This window comes from Halyomorpha halys, unplaced genomic scaffold (assembly GCF_000696795.3).
Source record: "Halyomorpha halys isolate HHAL.00 unplaced genomic scaffold, Hhal_1.1 Scaffold1247.1, whole genome shotgun sequence".
NCBI classification, from domain to species: domain Eukaryota; kingdom Metazoa; phylum Arthropoda; class Insecta; order Hemiptera; family Pentatomidae; genus Halyomorpha; species Halyomorpha halys.
Window position 1 is genome coordinate 76,521 of NW_027109970.1, and position 16,035 is coordinate 92,555.

General features: G+C 34.9%; 1 protein-coding gene across 3 annotated transcripts in view; it reads left to right on the plus strand.

The window, feature by feature from the left end:
• The window catches only part of LOC106688984 (SPRY domain-containing protein 3), a 39,454-nt gene extending 28,012 nt beyond the window's left edge, over nucleotides 1-11,442 (plus strand). The window contains exons 5-8 of one of the 3 annotated variants that reach the window (XM_014433712.3): nucleotides 4,831-4,997; nucleotides 5,875-6,001; nucleotides 6,537-6,707; nucleotides 11,205-11,442. In XM_014433712.3, coding sequence (XP_014289198.1) covers nucleotides 4,831-4,997; nucleotides 5,875-6,001; nucleotides 6,537-6,671 — 429 coding nt within the window. In that variant the 3' untranslated portion in view covers nucleotides 6,672-6,707; nucleotides 11,205-11,442. Of the gene's footprint in view, nucleotides 1-4,830; nucleotides 4,998-5,874; nucleotides 6,002-6,536; nucleotides 10,802-11,204 lie in introns of those variants that run through there. The other 2 variants (XM_014433713.3, XM_014433711.3) reach the window with 2 other exon arrangements.
• The last annotated feature ends 4,593 nt before the right edge of the window (nucleotides 11,443-16,035 follow it).

Here is a 16,035-nt window from a genome sequence, read left to right on the forward strand (position 1 = left end):
CGCATGGTATACCCGTAAATGGTCACTTAGAGTACTGTGCAGTCGCTCTATACCCCCTCTACTTTTGGGATGGCCTGGGGTGTTAATATGCCAATCTACCTCTAAGGTCTTCATCTCTCCCCTAATTGTTGCATTATCGAACTCCCGACCCCCGTCGGAGGAAATTCGCCTTGGGACCCCATAAAATTGGAACCATGTTCTCAGCGCGACTATTACGGCCTCCGCTGTCCTATCTTGAGCCAGGTGGGCCATGGCCACTTTGCTAAAGAGGTCGATGACGGTTATCCACTTGAACCCTTTCCATGTGAACGAGTCGATTTGGATGTCACTCAATGGTTCCAATCCCGTCCGTGTTTCTTCTTGCACTGCCTTCGGTGGGTGGCGGTCGTATTTCGTGCTCAGGCATATATCACAACCTCCTATAACCTCCTGAACCGTCTTCTTCATTCCCAACCAAAAATAGCGACGCTTGAGTGCTTGTAACGTCTCGTTCACACCGCGATGATTGGTCTTTCCTTGATGGTGAGCTAAGGTAACTTCCCTTTGCCGTTCCCCGTCTCGCACAGTCTCCACCATCATCGTGCAGCGGATAAACGTCCTATCGATCCCTACTTGTTCGAGTCTCCACAGCCTTTTAATCTTCTCCCATATGACCTCATTCCCTACGTAGAGATAATGCGTTTTTCCAGCCTTCGACGCATCCATTAACGCCCGACATATCTGATCCTCTCTCGCCCCTGGTTGTGACCATATAGTGTTAATCGAGGTTTGCCCATACTTGGTATATTCTACCTTCATAAGGCCGGAAGTCCTCGTTTTCCATATTATCTGTAGCCTTTTGTCATTCACAATCTCGTCCACTTCCGCCATCTCGGACGGCCTATCTCCCGTAGAGCTGTCATCGCGGGACGACGGAGTTCCCTCCTCCTGCGGCTGTGTATTTGACGTCTCCCCTTCCCCTGGGGTCTATTCCCGTAGGAATTGTCGGACATCCTCGCTCGGTTCTCCCTGTTCCTCCTCGACCGCATTTACGATTATTGCCCGCGTCAACCAATCTGCCACTACATTTTCCTTCCCGGGTTTGTAAACAATCTCCATATTAAACTGACTCAGAAGCTCCTTCCATCGCGTGATGCGCGCGGAAGATTCTTTCAGTTTCCCGACCCACTGAAGAGGCCGATGGTCCGTATGAATCCTAAATCGCCTCCCAAACACGTACGGTCGGAAGTGCTCCACAGCCCACACAATCCCCAACAATTCTCGTTCTAGAGCACTGTACCGCGATTCTGCATTCGTCAGCTTTCTACTCCCGTATGCCACCGGGCGTTCCCCCTGCTCACTCTCCTGCGAAAGCACCGCCCCCAACGCGTATTCGCTCGCATCCGTAGTGATCGTGAACTGTCTACTAAAATCTGGAAAGGCCAGGACTGGTTCTCGTTGCAAACTTTCCACACACCGTTTAATGTTATTTTCCATGGCCGGCGTTACCACTATTCGGCTACCCTTTTTTAGGAGGTTGTTAAGAGGGACCAATTGCTCCACCATCTCCGGTACGAAACGTCGATAATAGTTAAGAGCCCCCAGCAGCCGCCTGATCCCTTTTACATCTCTGGGGACTGCCATCCGTTGCAGTGTCTCGACTTTGTGAATGTCGGGTTTGACGCCGTCTTTCGAGATGCTATGTCCTAGGAAGCTGATCTCCTTCTGCCCCAACGATGATTTTTCCAGTGACAATTTGAGCCCGAACTGCCGAATCCTTTTGAATACTGTCGCCAGATGTACTTTGTGCTCATGCTCCGATTTGCTAAAGACCAATAAATCGTCCATGTACACCTGACACATGGATTCATCTATACCTCTGAGAAACTCGTCCATCAGTCTCTGGAAGGTAATGGGAGCGTTCTTCAGTCCGAACGGCATTCTCGTAAACTCGTAATGGCCACGTTCGAAAGTGAATGCCGTTTTCGATTGGTCTTTTGGATGCATCTTTATTTGATGATATCCGGCCTTGAGGTCAAGCGTACTAAATATAGTAGCCCCCCCTAACCTATCCAGTATGTCTTCCAGCCGGGGAATAGGGTACCGCTCTCATCTACCGTATTCTCATTTAGCTTTCGATAATCGATGACAACGCGGTACTTTTTCGTTTTCTCCCCCACCACAGCTTTCTTTTTCACGGCCCATAGGGGACTATTGTAGGGTGAAGTGCTATTAACGATGATACCTTGCCTCTTTAGATTCTCAATCTCCTCCCGTATATGTTCGCGCAGCGCTTGAGGGTATCGGCGCTCCTTTACGTAGGTTACCTTTCATGCGCTTCAATTCTATCTCATGCACCGTCTCCCCCGTTGCCGATAACACCTCCCCCTCTTTGAAGAATATGTCTTCAAACTCCCGCATAATACCCTGTCTCCAACTTCCTTCGCTACTGATTGTCCCCACCCGTACACTATCATCCTTTCCTAATCCCTGACACAGAAACGGGTATCCCCCTATTGTGATATCCCATCAACCCGCAATACTCTTGACTCTCGTGCCCACTTTAGCCAACAAATTGCACCCTATGATCGCTTTATATCCCCGAGGCATGCTCTTGACCACATGGACCGTAATCGAATCCGCTATTCCCCACCGACTCAACCCCATACTTGCCTCCCCTTAGACGCTACAGGGCCCACCCAGGGTGATTAATTTACACTTACATACCTTTACCTGGGGTGTCCTCTCCAACACTCCACTGCACAAGATGGTATTTGAACTCCCTGTGTCGATGAGACACGGCACTCCTCCCACGCTGATGATAGGCAGACCGCCACGCTTTCCTCTAATGCTGCAACTCACCAACATGCGGCCGCCTCTCCCCTGGCACACACCTCAGATTTCCTCAGTCCTCTTCAGGTGTCCATCTGCTCCCGCCAAACGACTTTTTCAACCTCTCCACTAAGCTCCAAGGATCCATCGGCCTGGATATGATTCAGAATGTTTCTTTTTATCCTGCAAATCACTGCCGCCCTCAATGACATCGCATCTGCCCCGCTCAGCAGGTTTTCCCCTTCCTTTGCCGCTATTCTTCAGGTGATTTCCACCTTTTATGAAATGATTCAACTCACCAACCTCCCCGGTGAATTTTTCTAAATCCGAGACAGCATTCCTCAATTCCTGCGCTGTCCCAGTGCGAACCTTAATCCATTCCAGGGTGGTCGCATGTGCTGACGCCAAAGTCGTTGTCGGTAGTGGCGGAAGTCCCTGCTCCTGCGATTCCACCATTGTCACTTCCTGAGTATTTTCGGGTACCGTCAGAACCGCTGCTCTCAAAATATTTTCCATAAAACTCCAACCTTCCAAGCTAACAGCCAAGAGAGAGAGAGAGAAAAAGAAAAAAAAACACTTCCGTTATTGAATTCGTATTACACGGTCTGAACTTCCTGGGTTTCGGCACCAGTTATGTGAGGTCAGAACTGAAGAGTTAAAAAAAAGGGAAATAGGGGCATGAAATGAGACACACAAGCTCAACTCAGATACTGATTTATTCCACTCTCTAACCCTATATATATACATTCTGGCTTGTTGACATGGGGAGTTTAGGTATTAAGAGTCTTAATACCTATACCCTGATTATAACTTATATATATATAGTAATATCCTCTTTTATGAGTAAATAGTTATTTTTTATATATAAATGATTTTTAGCAGGTTTTATGTGATTTGTCTTTTCAATATGTTTATTTGTAGTATTAAACCTAAATGCAAGCAAACCAATTTCATCAGTAAAATATGCAGTCACAAAAGATATCGTGCAAAGCCAAGATGGCGGCATGAGTCCATTCAAAAGTACGTTGAATCGTGGCCATGTTGAGCAGATTCAGATATTTTTAAAACTTTATTTTAACTTCCCATCATAATTGAAATTACAGTACATTTAAGTTTTTGGACATTCGTGCGTGCACAACTAAATATAATGCTGTCTATATTTATCTAAGGCACCAGAATAGGTCTAATAGAAATAATAAAATATTTTATGTACTAATTAGATCTGACAGGTATATAAACACAAGTCAGCTGGAGCACTCACTATGCCAACATTTGGCGATCTCAGCTTTTGGAACTAGCGTCTTTCTTCGAATTCTTACCTCACAGACTTCATTTCAAACTTCACAGAATTATTCCACTATACTATATCTCCGTTTATGTCTAATTGTGTCCTGATATGGTGCGATAAAACAGTATTACTATCGAAAGATACGGAGATGATGTTAATCCATCTACGACGTGAGTCGAACTGAAATTTTTTTTTAACACTTCTATTTAATTCAAGTGATAATATTTTCTACAGAACATTGTTCCCCACATTGTAACCACGATGGCTTAAAACTTCCGTGCTGAAACTGCTCTTTTAACACATAGTTCAATAGTCAGGCAGTTGTTAATAATAATTGCGACTTTGTTCATTGTGTGTATTTGCTTTTTTTCTTTTAATGGTATAATCTAACAAAGCACAAGAATTAGTGTTTTTCTATGATCCATAATATGAAAAAAAGGACAATTAATACTGATTAGTATTGAAGTTTAGAAGTAATACTGATTAGTATTGAAGTTTAGAAGTAATACTGATTAGTATTGAAGTTTAGAAGTAATACTGATTAGTATTGAAGTTTAGAAGTAATACTGATTAGTATTGAAGTTTAGAAGTAAGTATATTATATTTATTATAAACATTGGCTTGTATTTTATCAATAGTGGTATTAATGACTATCTTTAACATAGAATTATTCTGTACTTTAGGCATTAACATAATGGTTAGTTTTAATCTAATCAGAATAAATATTTTAGGACTATCCAAAAAATCGACATCCAGGATGGGATGAAGGCTCTATTGCCTATCATGCTGATGATGGAAAAATTTTCATTGGGAGTGGTGTTGGTGAAGATTTTGGTCCTCGATGTCAAAAAGGAGACATATTGGGCTGTGGAATTTCATTTGCAAATTATGTAAACAGGTACCTTGCATTATAATTATTAAAAATCATTAACATTGTTCGAAATATGTTGTTAGTGTTAATCATTGCTTGTTTATCATTATTATCTGATAATGCTGTACATTCGACTCAATAATTGGTAACTCAATGAGCCAGAGAAAAAGTCCAAATAACCAAAAATTCCAAATACTTAGAATTCAAGGAGTTAGAGAGTTAATTTCAATTTTACAGATTCAAAAAAACATATTTTGAATTTGACTTAGTATAAAAGCAGACTAAGCTCAAATATCTAAATATTTAGTATGTAAACAAATGCAGATCCATGAATGTTGAAAGGTGGGAGGCTTCAAATCATGAAGTATTGGTAAGCTAGATGTTGCTATAATTTCAAATTACTGAGGAGACCAAAACAGTAATTGTTTTCATTTTATCTAGTGCTTTTCAAGAGACCAGTAAAAAAACTTCAAATTATTAAGAGTAAACTGTATACAAGAAAGAGGCTCAGGAGGGGATAGACTAACTGAACATCTCATACTTTTTCAGTTATAATAACTTTATTTTTTGTGTTTACAAATTTCCGTTGCTTAGTTGGTTAGGCCTAGGTCAATATTTCTGAGATATGCGGGTGGCACTGGTTTGAATCAAGCCTGGAGGCGTTGAGGTTTTTCATTAAGTGGTGGTCCCTCAAAATGAAAAACTTGACCCCCATCCATGGTTAGAATAGGTTGTTCATCTGTAGATAACTAGCAAACATCACTTTCACTGTGGATTGCCTTAAATAAAAAATTGGAATTTTATTTTTGGTACAGTTTTTTAATTCCACATTTCTTGTATAATTTCCTTTGTGTTGCCAGGATTCTCTATTTATGAATGGATCATTTATAAAAATTTTAATCAGTTTTAGTGACATGATGTTACAAGACAGAGATAACTGCGAATGGAGTGATGAATCATCAAGTGATTATGATATGAAATCTGACGATGTTACAAGTTCATTAAAGACAAAATCTAGAAAACGAGTGGAGGTAGAATATTTATATTTATTCAAGTATTTTATGCTTATGATTAATTTAACTGTTTAGTCTTACTTTTAATAATTCTTTGTTCTCTCTGAATTTTTTTACTTTTAGAGCATTAGGGATAAATAGTCCTGTATCAATACAACCCATAAGGGTCTTGGGTTCAGTACCCAGATAATATATGTTATTCCTAAAGTTAAAAATGTTCCTCAACAAATCAATAGTTAACATTTTCCACCAGACAAAATGGTGTGTATTAATTAAATAATATCATAATTCCATTTGTATTTTTTCTGCCTTTGCGATGGAAATTAAAACCATTAAATTTAATCCTAACACTTATCATTAATTTAAGCTAGTAAAGGGTTGGTTTTTTTAGTTATAAACAAAATTGGTATAATTCTGATTAAATGAGCTTATATAAAACTGACATATTATTGAAAATTATTTGATATAAATTATTGACTTGACTCCTCAAAAATGTTTTACAGATTTTTTGAAATAATAATTTAATTCTGTTTATGTAACTATTTTATTTCAGGTTTTTTTCACAAGGAATGGTTCCAACCTTGGTGTTAGAAGGGTTGAAATGCCAGAAAGTGGTTTTTATCCATCAGTCGGTATGTTAAGTATAAATGAAAAAGTTCGTGTTAATCTAAGACCTCTTACTGGATGAGATTGATTTATGATTGATGTTATACATTAAAATGTGGTAAATCTGTTATTCAAGAATTATAGTTGTCCACTTTTTTGTATATTCAATTTTTAACTATTATTACTGGTCATTATTTCTGCAATTTATTACTTTCAAAGTTCAATAATTGCAAAGTCATGGTTTAATGGGAAAATATTTTTTTAAGGTTTAGTGTTTTTTTTTTTGTTATTAATGTTTTACAATCTACTTTCCTTAAATCCATTGTTCTTGAAAAAAATGAAGGTAATTTCAATGTGATATTTTTGTGGTAAAAAAATTTATCTGGCCATTGTTGATAGTTATTTGTGAGTAATTAATCCACATGGGTAGGTTATCATGTAATCAGTAAAAATATATTTGTTTTTTTCACATCTAATATTATTTTTTATTAATATACCCATAGAAATATTTGTTAAGAAGAAGGAAAAGTCCACTGGAGAATGTAGAAGGCTGCTCAGTGTGGCATTTTGGGACAAGCATCTAGTGTAAATAATTGAAGTAGTTATATCTCAACAGTTGGAATAGGAATTTCAAATTGTTAAGCTGGGTAATGAATCAATACTTCAAAAGGCAATCAGCATTGATTTGATGGATAAATGTTAAAAGGATAGACTGGGACCTAGGTGGATAGAGTTTGTACCTTGTAGATTTAGGTTTTAATCGGGTTCAGTGGATGGAGTAAATTATGTAGACAATTATTGGTGTAAGCATTGAAGATTTGGATTCGCTTATTATTACTAATATAAATATCCTTCTTATTATTAATATAAAAACCTATAAATTATTCTGTTTGTCCCCAATGAAGATTGAAGATTCATAATTTATTTATTATATATGGTAAATTGGTTTACCAAAATTCACATATTATTTCTATTTTAATATAATTACATACATAAACAAACAAACACACACACACGTACTGAATATCATTTACAATGATATGATATGTTACAACATATCGATTATATCATCTAATATATCTGGACTCATGATTTTGAGAGCCTTACCAATATATTTATTAACGGATATAGTAACCCAGGTTATAATGGCTGATTGGGTGAAACAACTCGTTTTTATGACCTATTGAACTATAAATGATCAGTTTTAGCAATGGCTTTCCAGAAATCTATAAGAAAGCCTTGCAAACAACCCTAATTTTTTGACAAATTAATGTTTCTTTTATTTTAAACCCATGTTTTAAAGGGGGGAGAGGGATTCATTTTCACCCAGTGCATTGTTTACAGTTTTGTTTTATTTTTTCCTTCAAGAGACATATCATGTCTAATAAAAAACACACTTAGAAATGCCATTTATGTTCTTTTTTTTTACAAAAATAAAGTTCTGCTTCATCATCTAAATGTAGCAATTTATTAGTATTTGGTAGCAATAAATGATTTTTAAAAAAATCATATTTCACATCTAAATGATTTATGTAGTGATTGTTCATTATGACGATCGGTCATAGGCCTGGTCATTATAAACGATATCCAGTATGTATGTGTGTTTATATATGTATATACCTGTTTAGTTATTTAATATTATCTAAATTTTATTTGTATATAAAATATTGTGAAATTGTTTTTAATTTTATTTATTATAATTTATAAGGTTAAATATTTACATTACTTTTCTAAATAATATTGTGCTGCTTTGTATATTCATCTACTTTTTTGACTTAACAAAAATTTATTCCAATACTTCTTTTACTGAATAATAAAACATTAATTAGCATTTACTACTGTATTACTACTATAGTAAGTAAATGTGCTCTTTGCTGCTCTATCTTTTAGATGCATCGGGGAATTATTGGGAATAGAACGGAAAGTGAGTGATAATTATGTGAGATAGTTGACCGTGGATGACGTACTAGGAAATGATGGTTGGAGTTTTTAGGAAAAGGATAGGTGTCTTGTGCCAAATCCGTAACATATGGGATATTCAATGGAATGGAACGAATAAGTGTTTTTTCTCATTCCATTCCAACCTAGATATCAGACACAGCCGTCTACAATTACTAATACTTGTTTAATGGTGGGTTCCTGAGTTTCTTAGTCTTGGTTGGAACAAAATAGAAAAGGAAAAAAAAATCTGGTGCACACATTATTCAACTTTCACTTACCTCCCCAACTTTTGATAAAATTAATCCTAGTACATTTTAAAAAACATATTTCTTTATTATTCTGAATAACAGTACTTCCCCGTACTATATATTTCATATATGAGTTACTGAAACTAAAATCTGACTATTGTCATAACTATAGAAACCCGAAAACATTTATTTTCTGATTTAGTTAAATATTAAATTCTTTCATATTTTGTATTTTTCCATTGTTTATTACTACTTAAAAAACTACTTGAAAAAGAGACAGATGGTTACTTTTTGCAAATAAACAACAATACAGGTTAATAAAAATTTGCCGTTTAAGCCTTGCAAGACTATTTCAGTGAGAATAAGACCAAGCATATTTTAAAAATTACTTTATTGTACATTGGTATGATCCATGTAATCAAAATATTTCTTCTTCTTTGCCAGGCATTATCTTTGATTGGGCCGAAGATTCTTCTCAATATCTTTCTCTCAAAAAGGAGAAGTCCCTTTCCATCAGCCTTAATTAATGCAGAAGCTTTGGATTCATAAGCGAGGACTGGGGGTTCTTTTTTATATTTGTTACAAGTTGATGAGCCCAGCCTTATACTTCAAATCCTGTTCCAAAGACATGTTTATGTCATGGCAACTGTAGTACATGGTGTGATGCTTCTTTTCAATACTGCCTTTTACCAACCACCAAATTTCTTAAGTAGGTGTTATGTCAATGTGGGAATTGTCAAGTTGTGAAAGAAGTGCCCAAAGGGCTCCCCGTCTACTGAGGGTTAAAATGTTCCAAAAAGCAAATTTCAGGTCAAAGTTTAAGTCGGTCGATTCCAAAGAAACAGTCCAGCATTTTTACAATGTAGAAGTTTCTTGATAATTTAATTCAAGGAGAGTGGGTCATCAGCCCATTGCAGTCGAGTAAGGTGTAGAGGCTGTCTCCTCAGAAGCCAGATTTGCTACTCAATCTAGTAATTACTAAGTTAATGGAGTAGCTACCAAGGGAAGGTGATCCTAGAGTGAATACTGTTATTGACCTTTGCCTGTTCTATGAGGATGTTGTTATGGTGTATAATTTTTCTGTTTGTGTCTTATTGTAGATGTCCCCCCCAGCCAGGAGGGTCAGTGGCTGATAAATAACTAGTTATTTCTTTTAGTGAATCCTGGAAAACTATTATGGCCCCAACAAATATTTGGATCATCTTTCTTGAAGTGTGATTTCTCATTATTTTTACAATAAAAATGAAAATATATGTGCTTTATTAAAATGACCTAAACAATACTAAATTAAGAAGCTATAAAAGCAAGGTTCATGACTCGAAATGCTCCATTTCTTGGGGCAAAACTACTTATTTTTTGTATAAATATTACTTTCAGAAACCTACATATTATAATTTACAAAATGTATTTTCTTTTCTTCTGTTCTTTATAATATTAAAATTTTAAGTTGACATTAGTGTCCCAACAAGGTTTAAGGGTTTAATCAAAATAAAGGTAGTCAGGTAAGACATTGTTGACTTGGGTTTTAATGGGGTTCATAGGAAGTAGATAAATAGGCAACAATTATTGGTGGCTTTGAATCTTAGGGTACTCTATGACTTAATATTATTCATCGAATGTATGAAAGCAATTAATTATTTCTTATGTTCCTCAACAAAAACCAAAAAATAGCTTGATACATTGCAGTTTTGTAAAATTTTGACTAAATTTTAGTTGCAGTGAAATGTATTAGACTTAGCTGGACTGGCTGACCAAGCATCTGATTGAACCCCAAGCATTAGAATGGTAGTTTGAACTAAATATAAAGTATTTCAATGCTGGAAACATTAAATTTATCCTTTTTTGTTGGCATGACTGTTTGGACCTTATTTGTGCAAAGTTATGGTATCCATAAAATCCTAAATAATTGACAATGAAAATATGCTCTTTCTTTTCATAAATCAAGTTATCAATTAAGGCTTACATCCTGTAACTAACAGACTCAGCCAAAGTAAACATATTTGGTTTGATATAAACTCCATAACCTCTTTGGAAAAAACAAATTTAATGAAGCATAAGACATTGAAATTTTGAATTATCTTTTATAAAATTTAATTTAAAATATTAGATATATTAAATTATGTCTAAGATACTCATGTGTTATGTAACAATGACTATTTTCAATGACTGCTAAATTTTCCTGTGGTGTCTTCATCATAAAGAATAGTGCCCCCTTTCTTAAATATAAAACAAAGTAGAGAAATGTAAATAAGAATGCCAATAAGAGTGTGAGTGACAATATAAGAATGTCACTATATTTTTTAATGTGTTTAATTATGATTTGATGTGAATATTGATTTGACTTAAACTCGGAACTTAATTTTGTTGGTTTGAATGTCTGGTGTATGATTCATGAAAACCAATAAATGAACTGAACTGTCTTGCAGATATCCCTGAGAGACAATATAATACTAAAGTTGAGAATATGCCATTGTGGTAACAAGAGGAAATTATACATGAAATTAATAATTTTGGAACTGTGGACAAAAAAAGTGGAGATATTATTTACTCCTAGTGATCTAGTTATATTTTGTTCCTTGAACTTATCCACTTGTATAGATTATGTTGGGTATTTATTATTTAGTAAAATGGTTTGATTTGTTAAATAAGTGAAATATAAACATTTTAAAAATATTAAAATTGTTTTTATTGACTAAACCTCATAATATTATAATATCTCTGCCATATATTACTTCACTTCTTTCATACTTAAATATATTATAAAATAAATAAATATATTTATTTTAAATAATAAATAAATATATTTATTTTCATTATTGTATATTTTCAAAATAATTTGTTTTTAAAGTAGATGCGAGGAAATCTTCGTTCTAGAAAAGTCAAGTCAGATTGATTAAAGAAAATTGTATTTCTAATGTTTCAATAAATTTTTTTTTTTTTTATCAGCATATATTTCTTACACTTTAACTGCCCTGCTCGTCTTTTCTTGCCAAACACACTTATATTCTGGGTGTGTGCTTAGGATAGTTGCCATGCTCTGAAATGAATCCTGGCCCTATAAGCCACCACTCCAATGGTATTGTGTGGTGTGTAGATAACAAGTAGCAGATTGATTACATTATTATTTATATACATATAAATGTGAGTAATAAATAAATGATACAGTGGAAAGAATTTATAAAGAATTAGTTAAATTAATAATGGAGCTTATGAAAAAAAACAAAAACTATATTGTAAAAGGAAGGAACAGGGGATAAGAAGAAATAAATGGAGAAAGGGGAATGAAGAAAGTAAGAAATGCGAGAGTAAGGTTATAGGAAGAGAATCCAGGCTATATTGATACAAATTGCAGGAAAAGCCGCTAGAGTGCAGGTCAAAGAAAGAAAAAAACCAACATAAAAAGGTGTAAAATGTAAAATAATGAGAGCCCAAAAAGTAATAAAATGTATCAATATATAAAAGGCATGTAAAAACGGATATATTAACGAGGAGTATGTAAAAACAATGTTATAAAAAATAAGAAGAAATATAGAGAATAGGAAATGAAGAAATAAGAGAGAAAAAAATAACTTATAGTTGTAGGCAGAGATTTCTGCTAAACTGTTTGAAATTGCAGGAATAGTGGTTAGAGTGCAGGTCGACAAAGACGTTAGAGAAACAGAAATCCAACGGTCAAAAAACGAACGTTGAGATAAAATAGTTAATAAGAGATTAAAACATATAAAAAGATTTAAATGTAAAATTATGAGAGCCAAAAGATATTGAAATGTATAAATATGTAGTGGGTATGTAAAACGTATTATTTAAAAAAAAAAAAAAAAAAGATATGCGTATAAGATTACTGGTGTTTTAATAAATTAATAATTTGGGAATAGACTAGGGACAAGTTTTGCGATTAACGGGGGAAGACTCTAATTGTATAAAAATACTTTCGGAAAGCAGTCGCTTATCATGGTTAGGAACGGTGGCTAAAATGGAAGTATTATAAAAATCAAAAGAGTGGTTGAAAATTAAACTATGTTCAGATAATTTAGAAGCAGGGAAGATACCAATATCCTCATTGATAAAGTTCTATTTTTAGTAGAATCCAACTGGTCAACCATTGAATCGCATACTTCCCTAGACCTTTCTTCTTACCTCAAGTCTCTCCAACTTTGTTGTGAATCTGGCTACCTCACATTCCAGGGTCAATTTTTTAAACAAATTTCAGGCTTGGCTATGGGTAATCTTCTAGCCCACGATCTTTCCAATATCGTACTTAACGATTTACTCAACTCCATTATTCCACAGTTTTCCAACGACTTCATTTTTATTAAAAAATATGTTGATGACCTCCTCTTAATACTGAATCCTAATAAAATCACCAACATCTTATCAATTCCTACCACCCGTGCTTACGTTTTACAGTTGAATCAGAAACAAACAATTCACTACCATTTCTTGACCTCTTCATCATAAAAAACACCAATAAATATAGTGTTATACTATACCACCGATTGGTACACAAAACCAACTTACTCAGGAAGACTTCTAAATTATCACTGCCAACATCCTCACCATCAAAAATTAAACACAGCCAAAAAAATTATTCATCATTGCTTTTCCCTCTCTGATTCCCAATTTCATAATAATAACTATCTCTGCATTAAACAAATCCTCTTAAACAACAATTTTCCTCACAAAATCATTGACAAACTAATTTACAATTATAAAAATCGTACCCCCTCTACATCTAATTCACCTCGTATCTCTTTCCATCCCCTTATACAGATCATTACCTTACATTCCTTTTCTTTCAGATAACATCCATTAACACTTGCGTTCTTATATCCCAAACCTTCGCCTCGCCTTCAAAGCTCATAACAAACTTTCTTTTATTTACTCCCATCCTAAAGATCCCATTCCTCCTCAATACCGTTCCCACGTTGTGTACCGTATCCCTTGTTCTACTCCTAATTGTAACGCATCTTATATTGGAGAAACAAAAACTTTACTCAAAGACCGCATAACCCAACACAAGTATTCCGTATCTTCCCTGCTTCTAAATTATCTGACCATAGTTTAATTTTCAACCACTCTTTTGATTTTTATAATACTTCTATTTTAGCCACTGTTCCTAACCATGATAAGCGACTGCCATCCGAAAGTATTTTTATACAATTAGAGTCTTCCCCGGTTAATCACAAAACTGACAAACAAAACCTGTCCCTAGCCTATTCCCAAATTATTAATTTATTAAAACACCAGTAATCTTATACGCATATCTTTTTTTTTTTTTTTTTTAAATAATACGTTTTACATACCCACTACATATTTATACATTTCAATATCTTTTGGCTCTCATAATTTTACATTTAAATCTTTTTATATGTTTTAATCTCTTATTAACTATTTTATCTCAACGTTCGTTTTTTGACCGTTGGATTTCTGTTTCTCTAACGTCTTTGTCGACCTGCACTCTAACGACTATTCCTGCAATTTCAAACAGTTTAGCATAAATCTCTGCCTACAACTATAAGTTATTTTTTTCTCTCTTATTTCTTCATTTCCTATTCTCCATATTTCTTCTTATTTTTTATAACATTGTTTTTACATACTCCCCGTTAATATATCCGTTTTTACATGCCTTTTATATATTGATACATTTTATTACTTTTTGGGCTCCCATTATTTTACATTTTACACCTTTTTATGTTGGTTTTTTTCTTTTTCTTTTTTTTCACCTTTCTCCATTTATTTCTTCTTATCCCCTGTTCCTTCCTTTTACAATTTTTTTTTTTTTTTCATAAGCTCCATTATTAATTTAACTAATTCTTTCCACTGTATCATTTATTTATCACTCACATTTATATGTATATAAATAATAATGTAATCAATCTGCTACTTGTTATCTATCTTTGTCCATAGTTGTTAATCAACTTTTTTCTCTCTAAATGATGGTTGTTGTCTTTTTGTTTTTATAGCCCTGATGAAGACCTGAAAATCAGGTCGAAACATCGCCATAAATAAATGTTTTTTTGTTTATTTATGTTGTTTCTTTGCTGACCGCACCCCCCGATCATCTTCTTCAATCATTCTATCTAATCTACGGTCAACTATCTACACCTCATTTTCCCTTATGTTCTTTTATTATCTCCGAACTAGAACCTCACCCATAAAAACGATCTCATACCATTATTGATGCTGTGCATTAACCATACTTCATAGTTGGATGTAAGCAATCATTCAGCTGTTTTTCTACAAGCCACCCTCTCAAATGATATCTTCTAGAGCTAAACATTTTGACTTCAGTTGGAAAGAGATGATAACTATGTTGTCTTCCTTTATGACCACAGCCCTAACTATCTCCTTCCAATTAACTTACGGTCAATCATATATATAAGTTACAGCCTTAATCAGCTGTTATTTTGATGTCAGGTGATTGAGTAGTTTTTGTGCTCACAAACCTTTAACTGGTTCCGATACCTGGGAACTTTAAATACCAGAGTAATTTTTTTCTTTTAAAAAAGAGTTTTTTAGTGTGTTATTTTGTCATCTTCAATTTTTTTTTATCTCATTTTTTTGTAAATAATGGCTGCCAATGGGATCGTTAAACAAGCGGTTTTGAACCAGGAAGCTTTGTATCAAAACGGGGTCTAGAAAGCACCTCCTACTGAGAAAATTCCTCCACTACCAGAAGTCTCTCTTGCGGAAGTGCACGCCACGACACTAGAGTGAATAAAAGTATGTACAGCAACTGCCCAAGACTTGAGAAAGGCCGTTTCTGTCCTCGAATGGTTTACTGGAGAAACAGGAGAATGGAGCCACTTCATAAAAGGGAGTGACCGACTAATAAGCCGAATTGAAGGGAAGGCTATCGAAAATCTACTCGATAGCGAAGATGCGGAGGCATTAAAACATCGGTCGTCTGCTGAATGAAGAGGAGGATCCTCAATCAGATTCAGGCAGACGAAGAAACCCCCTGGAGAGTTATCAAGGAAGTATTAAAGAAGGCGTTTGGAGGAGGATGGTGGGCCCCAGAGGAGGACATATTTATGATGATCAGGGAAACAAAGAAACCGAAATAGTCTAGTGGGCAGCCGCAGAACTTCTGGCACACTACAACAGAATCGCAGACAAACTCAGCAAAATGATGGAAACAATCCAAAAAAAAGTAATAATACAGATTAGTCTTTGAGACACAACCGAGTTGATCATTTCTCTCTCCCCTTCCTTTTTATCAGTTTGTGAGTATATATTTACGTTTATGAATATATA